The 13,072-nt window shown below is 41.2% G+C and overlaps 1 protein-coding gene and 1 long non-coding RNA gene across 6 annotated transcripts in view; one reads left to right on the top strand and one right to left on the bottom strand.

The window, feature by feature from the left end:
- The window catches only part of DESI2 (desumoylating isopeptidase 2), a 46,925-nt gene that overhangs the window by 5,119 nt on the left and 28,734 nt on the right, over nucleotides 1–13,072 (bottom strand). For 3 of the 5 annotated variants that reach the window (XM_025430592.3, XM_025430590.3, XM_025430591.3), the window contains exons 2-4: nucleotides 10,720–10,792; nucleotides 8,011–8,104; nucleotides 5,928–6,069 (exon numbers count right to left, since the gene is read on the bottom strand). In XM_025430592.3, coding sequence (XP_025286377.1) covers nucleotides 5,928–6,069; nucleotides 8,011–8,104; nucleotides 10,720–10,792 — 309 coding nt within the window. The remainder of the gene's footprint in view (nucleotides 1–5,927; nucleotides 6,070–8,010; nucleotides 8,105–10,719; nucleotides 10,793–13,072) is intronic. The other 2 variants (XM_025430593.3, XM_025430594.3) reach the window with 1 other exon arrangement.
- On the top strand, nucleotides 745–5,933 carry LOC118355158 (uncharacterized). The gene is made up of 3 exons (XR_004817033.2): nucleotides 745–2,840; nucleotides 3,514–3,760; nucleotides 5,420–5,933. It is a non-coding gene; the product is annotated as an uncharacterized LOC118355158 (long non-coding RNA).

The following is a 13,072-nucleotide window of genomic DNA, read 5'->3' as shown; positions in this document are numbered from 1 at the left end:
TGCCGGTCCTCAGAAGCATGCTGGTCCTCCATCAAGCCAACATCTCTAATCTTCAAGTCCAGACCCATCAGTGAGTCATTCAACATGGTAACTTGAATTTTAAAAACATTTATTTGAGAGAGCGAGCACACATGAATGAGTGGGGGTGGGGTTGGGGGTGGTGGTGGAGGGCAGAGGGAGAGGGAGAAGCAGGCACCCCATTGAGCAGGGAGCCTGATACGGGGCTTGATTCCCAGGACCCTAAGACGATGACCTGAAATGAAGGCAGATGCTTAACCCACTGAGCCACCCAGGCACCTCATAACTTCAATTTTTAAAATGAATTAGATTGTAGAAAGGAGGGCTAATTTGTTTTAACACATTATGTGTACATGTGTGTATAAATACTGGGTCATGATATAAAATAAAGCCTATCTCTTACAGTGGGTAGTGGTTTATTTTGCATTTAGGCTTCAACCAGTCATTCCCCTTTTAGAAATCTACCCCAGGGACACAATGGCTAGATATGGAGATGTAAGCATGCGGTGGTTTGTTCTAGCGCTGTAATGGTAGGAGTGGCCATCCTTGTCTTGTCCTGATCTTTTCCCCACTGAGTGTGACATGGGCTGTGGGCCTGTCACCTTTGGCCTTTATTAGGTTGAGGGATGTTCCCTCTCCACCAACTTTGTTGAGTTTTATTGTAAGTGGATGCTAAGTTTTGTCTAATGCTTTTCCGCATCTACTGAGATGATCATAGGATTTTTATCTTTCATGTTGCTAATGTGGTTATCACACAGACGGATTTGAAAATGTGGAACTGCCCTTGCATCCCTGGGATAAATTCCACTTGATTATGGTGCAGAATCCTCTTTGATGTACTGTTGAATTTGGTTTGCAAATGTTGAGGATTTCTGCACTTCTGTTCATCAGGGTTGTTGGCCTGTGACTTCTTTTTTTGTGATGTCCTTGTCTGGTTTTGGTATCAGGGTGATGCCTTGTAGAATGAATTTGAAAGTGTTCCCTTTTCTCTCATTTTTAGGAGAAGTTTGAGGTTAGATATTATTAAGTCTTGAGCATTTGGTAGAATTCACCAGTCAAGCTGTCTGGTCTTGGACTTTTGTTTGCTGGAAGGTTTTTGATTCAATCTCCTTAGTAATAATAGGTCCAATCAGTTTTTTTCTATTTCTCTGTGACTCAGTCTCAGAAAATTGTATATTTCTAAGAATTTGTCCATCTCTTCATAGTTGTCCTATCTGTTCAGTGTCTTCTAATCCTCGTATTTGTTGTATCCGTTGTAACTTCTCTTTTATTTTTTTATTTATTTGAGCCCTGTCTCTTCCCTTTTTGAGTATAGCTAAAGGTCTGTCAATTTTGCTTATCTTTTCAAAGAACCAGCTCTTAGTTTCATTGATCTGTTTATTGTCTTTTTAGTCTATAGATTTCATTTATTTCTATTCTGATCTTTAATTACTTCTTTCCTTCTAACCTTGGGCTTTGTTTGTTCTTTTCTAGTTCCTTTAGGTATAAGTTCGATTGTTTGAGATTTTTCCTGTGAGGTATATGAAATACTTTTAAATCTGGGGGGGGGGTATTCATGATAAAATAACCCAAACAACTCTTGATCATCTTTGGAGAATGCTACTGAGATGCATGAGTGGTCCCCAACACCACCTCCAGTTAGATGATGACCTGCCAAGAGGGCCAAGGGACCAGGCACACAGCTGCATTCACAGCCATGATCCACTACAGGGAAGAGGATGAGAAGTACAGAAGAAATCACATACCAAGCATTCAAAGGGCATCTCCCAGTGGAATCACACAGGATATATTTAATTACCCCACAAAGGAGCCAGGACAACACATGTGAAATGTCCACTAGGGAAGCTTGCTAGACACCCAGCATCCAAAGTCTTATGGGGGCCTGGTTGTGCAGGTACCCACTCCTTAGCATGTGTCAAGTTTTTAGATTCCCCAGAATCTAAGCAGGTGTTTAGCAGAAATCACACTGTTCAAACAAAAGGGTGAGGCACGGTGAGCCACTCCTCCAGCTTGAGAATGTTGGGAGCCCTTCTGAAAGTCAAGTTCTCAGATGCATTAAGAAAGGCCGCTCCCTCCCCAATAAGCAGGCCTTTATAAGGACAGCAGCCTCTGATGTTTTAGCTTTTTTTTTTTTTTTTTTTTTTTTTACACACAGCACCCTCAACCCCCAAACTTGGCCAACCTGTTGCTACAGCAAATATTATCAAAGGACCCCATGCAGTCGGGTGAACAAACTGCAGTACTGACCTCAGATATACCTTTTAGGGTTCCTGGACTTGGCCAGTTAAGACATATCCCAAATCCCACTAACCATAAAGGTTTTAGAAAGTCGGATGGCTTCAACCTTGAGTTTTGATACAAACCTTCTTTACCTGGCCTGAAGCATCATTTAGGATTAGTACAACTCTGGCCAGTAGTAATCTGAAGTCAGCCTGATTTCCTTTTTTTTTCAGGGCTGAGGCAACTTCATGACACACACAAGAATTATAATCCCAGAGGGCACACACTAGAGTCAGGCAGTCCAGGTTAAAAGGCCCCCACCCAGTGTGCTTCCTCACGGAGTGGGCACCGTGGGGCTTGCTGTAGACTGAAGAATTTTGTCCTCTTGAAGTTGGTGCGCTGAAATCTTACCCTTCGCATGATGGTGTGTGGAAACGGGACCTCTGGAAGGTGGTGAGGTCATAGGGGCTGAGCACTCATGACTAGGATCAGTGCTCTATCCCGGGATCTGAGAGCCCATGCACCCCTCGACCCAGGAAGCTGACCTCACCAGAGACTGAATCTGCCAGAGCCTTGACTTTGGACTTCCCGCCCCTGGAACGGTGAGAAAAAAAGGTCTGCTGTTTGCCCGGCACCTAGCCTGTGCTACAGGGTTAGAGCAGCCCAAATGGACGAAGATAGGGCTTCCGTCCTAGAGTTTTCAATCCAGCCAGAAAAACTGGCTCCATCTTGGTTTCAGAGGATCTACCCAGAGACGGTCAGATCCAAAAGGTTCTTCTGTCGGCAACGCCAGTTATCAGCCTCGCGAGTGTGGAAGAGGCATGCAGGTGTTCTGCGCGGCCAGTGCAGGAACAGGGCCCCGTGCTGGCTCAGCAGCCTGGCTGAATTAAAAGTGACTGCAGCAGCTTAGAAGGACAGAATGCAATGTTCTTCTTTAGCACAGGGAAGGCGCAATATTGAAAAACAAAGGACATTAAGGCCTACCCCCTTCTCCCCAGGTGCCAGGGGTTGGGGGGTTTTGGTTTGTTGTGTGTGCCATTTAGTGATCCGAACTTCACATTTTAAAAATTATCCCCTGCTCTCATCCAGCCCCTTTTTTTGATCTAGAAAGGATGCACAGAAGAGGGACAAAGAGTTCTTACCAGAAAATATTTTTATATAACTGAACTGAACTAGGCACATCGTATATGGAATTAGGGTCAAATCCTGAACTTTCAGAAAATTTCAGTGTGTTTACATAGCCGCCCCCCTCCCCTCCCCTGATCATTTACCTAGTGGACAGCCGAGACCACCCCGAACCCGAATCGGCAGACGGCTGCATTTGAAAACTACACAGCCTTGCTAAGGAGCACAGAATGGGAAGAAGGGTGCAGTCTGCCCGTCACCCACTGCTGCACGGGATGCTACAACTGACCCACAGTCAACTGATCCATGGTCGTGAAGGGAGTTGCCAGGAGACATCCCGGGAGTGGGCAGGGGCTCACAGTCTTGGTGACGTGCCTTTCCCTACTTGTGGCTTTTGGTAAGAATCACTGGTTAGGGATTCAATCTGTCCCTGTATTGGAAACATAGAGCCAATGAGCAGCTCAATGCAGATGGTCCCAACCCAGAGGGGTCAGTCCATGTCCACAGGCTTTTACAGTGTACAGGACACAGACAGGTGTCCTGACCTGCAATGGTCCCCAAGAAGCCTTGCTCCCCAAGCCTTTCCTGGCTTTCATTTTAGCAGAAATGGGTAACAGAGAATGTCAGGTTTCAGCCTAAGAGTCAAGCCCAGGCAATCAGGAGTATGAATTCAAGATTTCAAAATAAAAGCCCAGGCTTTTCTTTGGCAGCAGTAAAGTCAAGATGCTGCATGGTCAGGGAGCCATGTTTCTCTAAATTTAAGCAGCATGAAAGGTTTTCCTTAACCCTTTTAAGACCCACTAAAAAATAGGCCCATTGGGCCAGAAAAATCATCAGCTTCTACAGGCCAGACATCTGATTTTACAAGAGCTCATTAGTATCTAAAAATTGCTTTTTAGCACTTTGAAGTCCATCTGGAAATGGTCTCTCTTTGTATACTGTCTCCCTTTCTCCAGAGGCCATGATAGACAGAAATCATAGTAAAAATCTCAGCTGTGGAGACATGTTTTCTTTTCATTATTAAAAGACTTAAACTCCATTTACTCAGGCTATTAAAGGCAAGGAAGCTGTGTCCAAACACTTTCTCTTTGTAGCATTCCCCGAGTGAAGTGGTCCCTATATCATCTGCAAAATTATTATTTTTTTTCATCTGCAAAATTATATGCAGAAAACATTTTACACCACTTCCTGTCATATATCCATAGATGCAATAATTATAAAATAAAAGGCATTAAAAAAATTCCCCTTTCCTTTCCTCATTGCAGTAAACTTAGCAATGACAGAGGCTGTAGCTGTTTGGGGAGATCCCAGCTGGTGGGGAGGCCTCTACAGCAGCTAGACTAAGAATTAGTGTGGTGTACTGTACCCCAGTCTCCTTCTTCCTTGGCTCAAGCCTGGCAACTTTTTAATCATGTTCCCTCCCATGTGGAGGAGAAAGCAACACAAAGGTTTACCATTTTTGGCTCCCCCAAATTCAACTGGGATTTTGGGGGGCTTTTCTTTTCTTCTCTCCTGGAGGAGAGGACACACTTCAGGCATTACCTGGGCAACATGTCCTCCCCCAGGCCAATGGCCTGGCTGAGACAGCAGGGGAGCTGGTGCCTGAGGCTCCTGGGCTGGATCTACCATTCCCAATTCTGCAGATAGCTCCCCCTGTCACGAGGGATGGCAGCACAGCTGCTCCTCCACACCCTGCTCCTCCACACCCTGGATGGCAGCACAGCGGCTCCTCCACACACACTCACCATGTCTGTAAAGTGGGGCAACTGGATTGGGTGCTAGCTATGGTCTCTGCCAATTTCCACATTCTATGGATTCCGACTCCTTCATGCTGGTGTGGGAGATAGTGTCTGAGAGCCCTGCTGTGGGAGCCAGGTGGGTGGGGACCTGCGCAACCGTGCACAGGCCACCGAGACAGCAGCTCCTGGGGGACCTGAAACCACCCCCGCCTCCAGTGCCAAGAGTTGGCAAGTGGGGCAGCTCTTCGAGAGCTAGGTAATTCTCTAGGCCTTACTCTGTGATCTTGTGATTTCTTCCCTCCATTTTCTGTTTTCAGGTCCTGCAGTTCTGATCTAGCTCTGGTCTCCTGCATGGGAGTCAAGAACCGGGAAGGCAAACAGGTGCCTGCGTTCAAGCTGGCAGAACCAAATTTCGAGAGCGGCAAAATCAACAACTTATTAATACTTTTCAGAGCCAGGCCCAAAAGCTCCCACTGATAACGAAACTAGATGAAGAAGAATCCTGTGGCTAAGGGGCAGAAGTGGCTCAAGCATTCATTTCTTTGGCGTGCAAGTTCTGGGCTGTAATAAAATGAATCCAAATAAGGGGAGACCATGATCTGTGTACCTCCACCCATGGCTAAGTCGCGATCGGGGTCACAGTTTAAAACCGTGCTGACTCGGAAGCCACTGAGCTTGGAGAGCTCATTCATATAAAAGAGGGACAGAGTACCACACTCAATGCAACACGAAGGATCAGGAAAGCCCAGGGGCAGAGAAGCAATGCAAGAAGCGGTACAGCGAGTCAACCAGCGCCGAAGGATTTGAGGGGAAAAGGGAATTCACCTCCGACAGAGCCGAAGAGAAGTGATTGCAGTTCTTGTGCATCAGGTGGTAGGCATTGCCCTTGTACTCCTTCCCCAGCTCTTCCACGATCTTCTCTATGTCATCCTCCAGGAAGTCCGTGCTCCCTAAAACTACAGCTTCTCTTGAAGAACAAAAAAAAAAAAAAAAAAAAAAGAGGAAAGGGAAAACAAAACAAAACAAAACAGGACTGTGTGAGTTTTACGCCTTTCTAGAGAGCACTTTTTTAAGACTTGCTTATTTCCAGGAATACTGACCGGCCTAACAAAGCCGAGTTAATGCAATAAGACTAAAAGGTAAATGAGATCCTTTAAACTTTCTGTTGAGTTTCTCCTTTCCTACAATAAACTCCCAAATATGTTACTTCTGAATCACACCAATGCAAACCTGGTCATTTTCTCTATGAAATGGTGTGTTGTGTATTAAAAATGTGTATTTAATGTATTAATAATGTGTAGCAGCACATTATTTTCACCAGCACTATGGAAGCAGGCAGGTTATTAGAGAACCAGAGCCATGCTGCAAATCCTCCTGCTCAATGACACTGGCCGTCAGAGCTGGCATCGTCTCACTCGGAGAGAGTCTTTTACATTATCTGCCTCTGTGCCATTGTGAGATGAACTACCAAACAGCCATTTTTTTTCCTTTTTCTTCTTCTTTTTTAAAACACCATTATAAAACCGACCAACTAACCAACCCCCAAATTAAAAAACAAACACCCTCCACCCAACCAGCAACTACTGCCCTGGAAATGCAATAGACATTATCCAGTAGAAAGCAGAATTTTAGTCAGATACAAGGTATCTATATCTAGGCATCCAAAAAAAGTGAAAATATTTAGAAAACCCTTCCATCTAGTACTCCTGTTAAAAGGGAGACCTAAGGGATAGACTCAGGACGGCATTATAGCAAATCAGTGACAGGCTGAGAGAACCATGAACTTAGTAGTGATAAAAAATGTGTGGCCCTATCCTGAATTCCAACCTCATTTCATGGCTTTTTACTTGGCAAGTTAATGATCTTACACCCAAAAGTCTCTTTAAAGCTCCTTGAAACTAAGATTCTAAACACCTCTTCAAATGCAAACCTTAATTAAGAAATGGTAATCTGATTATTAAGCATTCAGAATCTCAGGGCTGTTGACTACGCATAAGGCTCCAGAACCTTTGGTTTGGTTTATCAAAACATGTAATATACACACTTTTATAACAGTTTCTCAGCTAACCAACTGTTTGGTTACTTCAAATGTATAAACAGTGTCCCCTTCATTGGGAAAAATGAAAAGATAAAAAAAAAAAAATCCTACCGTATGGGACTCCTGGGGGGCTCAGTTGGTTAAGCCTCTTGACTCTTGATTTCGGCTCAGCTCATGATCTCAGGGTCATGAGATCAAGCCCTACGTTGGGCCTACACTGAGCGAGGAGCCTGCTTGGGATTCTCTTTCTTTTCCTCTGCCCCTTCCTGCCCTGCTTGCACTCTTTCTCTCTAAAATAAAAAACCTACTGACCATTTTTTTTCCCTCTTCATGTATTTTATTTTTAAATATTTAAACTTTTTTTTACTTGAGTTGACACGACACAAAATGTTAGTTTCAGGTGTACAGCATAGTAAGTCAACATCCCTGCATGCTATGCTTTGCTCACAAGGGTAGCTGTCACCTGAAAAATGAAGAGATTTCCAACAGTGTTGGGTAGGTCACAAGAAAATTGTCTTCTATCTTCCCCCGTGTGGGAGGTTAGAGGGGAAACAATCACTACATATGAATGTCTTCTAAAGCAGAACCCAAGTCATACCAAGGTAAGAACATTTTCAAAGCACACAAAATGACTTACGTGGGTCCTAAATAAAAGCAACAGACTAGGTTATTTCAGGCACTTCATCTGGCCGATTCCCATCTTTATACAACTTCAGATAGATTCAATTTTAAATAAAGTGTCAGCAACTAAAACAATGTTAAAGAAACATTTTAACTTCCTAGATTTTCATCTACAGAATGAATTCTGTATGCCTGAAAACACACTTTGGTACCTAAGACAGTGTAATAAAAATTATCCTCCCTACTTACTTAAATTTAAATGTTTCTCCTAGTTCAGAAGCATTTCCTGGGGAAATTTCAAATATTCCAGAAAAGGGGTAAGGATGGCCACCATAAGCAAATTCTGAAAAGAGAAAACTCATGATTTTTAGTATTTATCACACAAAACTTAACCAGAATGCTGAATTAGCTTTAATAAATGATGAGGATAATAATGATACCATCTAAATATTTCCAGGTTATCAATGCTTTCACAAAAAAACTCATTCTGCTGTTACTTGTACACAACAGTTGATACAAAAGGCCTGAAACTCTAATAATGAAGGACACTCAAAGGTGATCCTGACCTGTCCCTTTATTTTGTGTGTGCTGGCGAGAGCAGAGTTGACCGACAGTCACAGGTGAACGTGGTCTCTCTCCGAGCTATCGTGGCGAGCTAAGTGGGTGGTCAGTTCAGTGTTTTGTCATTTTCTAAATTAAAGTGATCAAATGTGAAACTTACACTTTACTAGAAAAACTGTCTAATAACAATGATTTTGCATGGCTCCTGGGTTGAAGACTCTTGGTTTATCTTTGAGTAGGAGCAAAACATTAGCAAGCCTGAAAAACCGAATTCAATTCCCCTCATTCCATTCAAGAAAAAATAAGCTGCCAGGTTAACACATACACCTACTCACACACTCTCCCCACAGCAAATCTTTTAGCTAGGAGGGAACCACTTGTGCTACAGGCTCACGAGATATCAACTCTCATCCAGAACAGAAGCAGAGAGTGCTTTCAGATAAGGAAATAACTAAAATTCCTGGTCAAGGATACTTAGATATTGAAGTGGCAAATCTTAGCAGACCTATTTTCAAAATTACAAACCAATGTTTAAATTAACCTCTTCTAAAAAAAAAAACAATTAATTAACCTCTTCACTTAAAATGTATTAAATACATCGTGAAAGGTCTTAGAAGAAAGCATGGAAAAGAACAAGGCAGCTACCAAATTTACTTCGGATTCAGACCTTCCAGAGAAAACACAAGATGTGGATAAGAAATAAAGTATCTGGCATTCAATTTTGAAATAGACAGTAAAAATTACCTTAATGATCAAATTTATAAAACACTGTAGATAATCAGGTCAGACATAGAAAGGTTATGTTTAGATTTTTTACTTCCTCAATTCCAATATGAAAAATTGCAGAGTTTTTTGTTCATTTATTCAAGAAGTTTCATTCACTTACAGCAAGATATTGACCTGAGCTTGGCTAAGCTTCCATAGTTCGGACTATGTTTCTAATTATTCCTACATCATTTCATGTTGGGGAGCAATGATTAGCCAGGTGAAAGAATAATGGACTAGTATGTAAAAACACTTGGGTTCAAGTCCTAGTTCTATTAACTATTAGTAGTGGGACTTTCAGCAGATCTGAGCGTGGGCTCCTTTGTCTGAAAAATGGAGAAACTGCCACATGTCCTTCTCTATGTCACAGCGGCATGATCATGTGTTTCAGAACTTGATGGCACTTAAAAGACTGTAACACATCATAGAAGTTCAGTTAAAAACGAAGACATGAAACTTTGGCAAAAGCCAGATCACACAAGGGAGCAAACCCAGAGACTACAATCCACCCATAGCAACACTCTGACCCCCAGCACTTTCTCAGCAGGAGCCTCATTGCTTTTGGGGGATGATTTGGTAGATGCAGCCTTTTGAGTAAGATGGAGCTTAGGTGGAGGATCTTTATAGCTAACATTTTCTATGCTATACTGCAGCCAGAAGCAGCTAATGTGGAATGTAAGAAAGGCACAGAGTAAATGCCATACTGACACTTTTGAGGAAATGAGCCTGTTCCTTGTATTAGCTAACGTCGGTCTGTAACCTTCATGGGTAACCCAGGGTAGAGACTGCAATCACGTGTTCTTAGAGGTCTTGTACAAAGGCTGCCTGGCTGAGGCAAATAAAAGACATTTTTGCTACAGGGTGAGTTTATGATGCAAAATAATAGTTATTACAACCCTGATGGAACTGGCAATGTGGTCTGCCTTATGCAGACCATTACTGCTTACAACTTGATCTGGAGGAAATTATCCTGCACCAACAGTGGAAATTAGAACAAAGGAAAAAGCTGTTGAAAACAAAGCTGCTTGGTTTGAGTGGCTCTGGTCATATTTATCATAATAAAGGGCCACCAAGAATAAAAGGGTTGAGTTCATGACAAAGGCCATCATTCTTGAGCAAAAAGCTCGATGTAATCCAAGGCACGATTTACTCAGTGATCTTTTTAAACTTTGTAATGACACACTTGTGAATCTACAAAAACAAATTTAATACTGAAATTCCCTCAGGAAATTGTTATTTCAAGTTTGACACTCTAGCACCAACCCATCTCCGACCATAATGACTGGTTTTCCAAGTGCAAGGTTTCTTGGGAACTCCGATATCTGTCAGAACAAAACTGTCACGGTAAAACAATCCCAGAAGGCAAATAGTTTTTAAGACCCTGCATTTGGAATAAGAGATAACTACATGAATATATAGTCATATACTTTAGTACTTTCTCCTCAAATATGTTCAACTTTGGATATTTTCCCAAAATACAGTAAACAACTACCATAAACAACTCTTCTACTTTGTGCAATCATGTATGGCAGCAGTTGAAAAAAAGCAGAGGAAGAGCTATAGATATGCAATGAAAGTCCTTTAAAAGAAAACACTCTTCAGAAAGTCTGTTTAGACTGTGTGTACACGTACCTCTGCCATATACTTCAATTCCTGAATGAAAAACGCCAATTCCGATGGATGAGGTGTATTCATTCATCCAGTACTAGGAAAAAAAGAAGAGATTCAGAGTATCTGTCCATTTATATAACTTAATTCCCAATGATAGGAAACCACTGCCCCCAAATCCTTCATGGAATATTTAGGCCTTCCATTTCCTAGCATTTCTCCTTCGGCCCCCAAAGTCCATGGTATCAGTCCGTTTGGTCCTATCTCTGCACCTATGCTTGTATGACATCCTACATGGAATGCCTTCCTGGGTCAAAACGACTGCCTCAATTTGTAAAGGCTTAGATCATAGCCATAAAATCTGAACCAGGTCAAGGGGAAAAAACGGATATAAAAGCTCTCCTGTGAATTAAAAAAACAAAAAACAAAAAACCAAAAAAACCCCAACCACATGTAATGTATGCTTTCATATCTATTTTTCTTCTATCTTTTCTATCTCAAGCTTTCTATTTCATTCTCTGGTGAGCTCCCTGAAGACTGGGGTATTTTATTCTTTTTCAAAAACATTTGAAAAAGACATATATATGGCATGTATGTCCTGATTCAGCTCAAAGTTTGATAACAATAATACAGGAACAAATAATAGGAGGCACAAAGGCTACCACAATCTTTTTAACACTGGCATGCAGTAGACATTCCCAGAAAAGGTAGTATCTGAATTGGGTTTTTAGGAATAAATGAGATTTCCCCAGATAGAAAATGTGGGGGGTAGGGTGGAGGGAGGGGAATGGGGAGAAATGTCTGGAAGGGCAAAGAGGGTGTGCATCAGCATCATGATGTGAATTCTGGGGGTGGCTCTGGAGGGGTACAAGGAGGACTGGAGAGGCTTTACCTAGAAGAAGGTAATAAATGCATCAACAGCTCATTACAAACACTTAGGCAACACTTAACAGTGTTACAAACCCATTAGGTTTCTTCTAGGTTAGAGGATAGATAATTTGTCTTTAATTTTTCTGAGTTTATTCAAGTCTTAGCCTTGGTTCCAGATCCCTAGCCAGTTTTTCCCAGACCTCAGGAAGTGCATGTTCGCATACATTGCTGGAGGAAGCATAATGGATAAAGTCGACTTATTTTGTCCTAAAATGTACCTGGAAGAAAAATTAAGCAATAATAAGCAAGAAATATTTGAAAAAGAACAGGGAACTTTCTCATCTAGTTATCCGTGCACTCACTGACAGTCTCTCTAGAACAGATCCTTGCATGTGTAAGAGTCTGGCATATGATAAAAGTGGTGTTTACTATTAATGATAAAAGATAAACTATTAAAAATGTGTTGACAAAACTCACGCATAAAAATACATTTCACATATTGAAAAGTTCTAGTAGGTCTAAAGATAATCATAGAGAAGAAAATAAAATAGAGTGAAAAAAATCTTAGATGGGAAAAGATTACCCAAATAAAGCAAAACCTAGAATTTCTACAGGAAAACCACAGATAAAACAAACACTTTCAACTTTTTATTGTGTAAAATTATATGAACACTGAAAGATAAACAAGACATAGGGAAGAAAAGATCTGAATGAGGATATGTCTCATTCTCTACCAGATTCTATTTGGTTCTTGATTTTGGACAACCTGAATTTGGATGGCAAGTTAGGCATGTGTTTATCTGAATCAATTTGATTTTGGATACAGTAATGAGGATATGTATAGAAAGGGATTTCTCAAGACTTTAATTCCAGAGTTTAGGCAGCAAAAATTCAGATGGCAAGGGATACTGTATACAAAAGCTCCTTTAAAAAAATAACCCCCACAGACAAGTGAGCAATCACACAGAAGAAATTAGTGGCTAACAAATGCGAACTTACATTCTCACTAGTAAACAGAAAAATACTAATGAAAACAGTAAGCTACCATTCTTTTTTTTAATCCATCTGATTGGCAAATATAAAAAATATTGCTAAATATTGCTGGTGTTGGTAAGGGTGTGAGGAAGCTCCTGCTGAAGTGCGAATTAATAACTGTTAATTAACCATCCTACCTCTTGGGAATCTATTCTACAGAAATACTTGAACATATGCAAAGACATATTCCGGAATGTTAACAACAGTTGCCTATAATACTGAAAACCTAAAAACAACATAAATATCAGTAATGGAATGGTTAAAAAAATTACAGTAAATCTGTATTATTAACTATCATAAAGATACTAAACGAGTAAGGTAACTCGATACATGTGAACATAAGAAGATACCTAAGAGACATAAAGTAAAACACCAAGTCGTGATATGTTAGCTGTGGCATGATCACATACTTGCAAAATAAATAAATAGGTCCCTTGTGTATGTTTTGTGCTAAAAACGAAAAAATACAACA

The sequence above is a fragment of the Canis lupus genome, chromosome 7 (genome assembly GCF_003254725.2).
Source record: "Canis lupus dingo isolate Sandy chromosome 7, ASM325472v2, whole genome shotgun sequence".
Taxonomy (NCBI): Eukaryota; Metazoa; Chordata; class Mammalia; order Carnivora; family Canidae; genus Canis; species Canis lupus.
The sequence above is the reverse complement of the archived record's forward strand: the minus strand, read 5'-3'. Positions and strand labels throughout refer to the sequence as shown.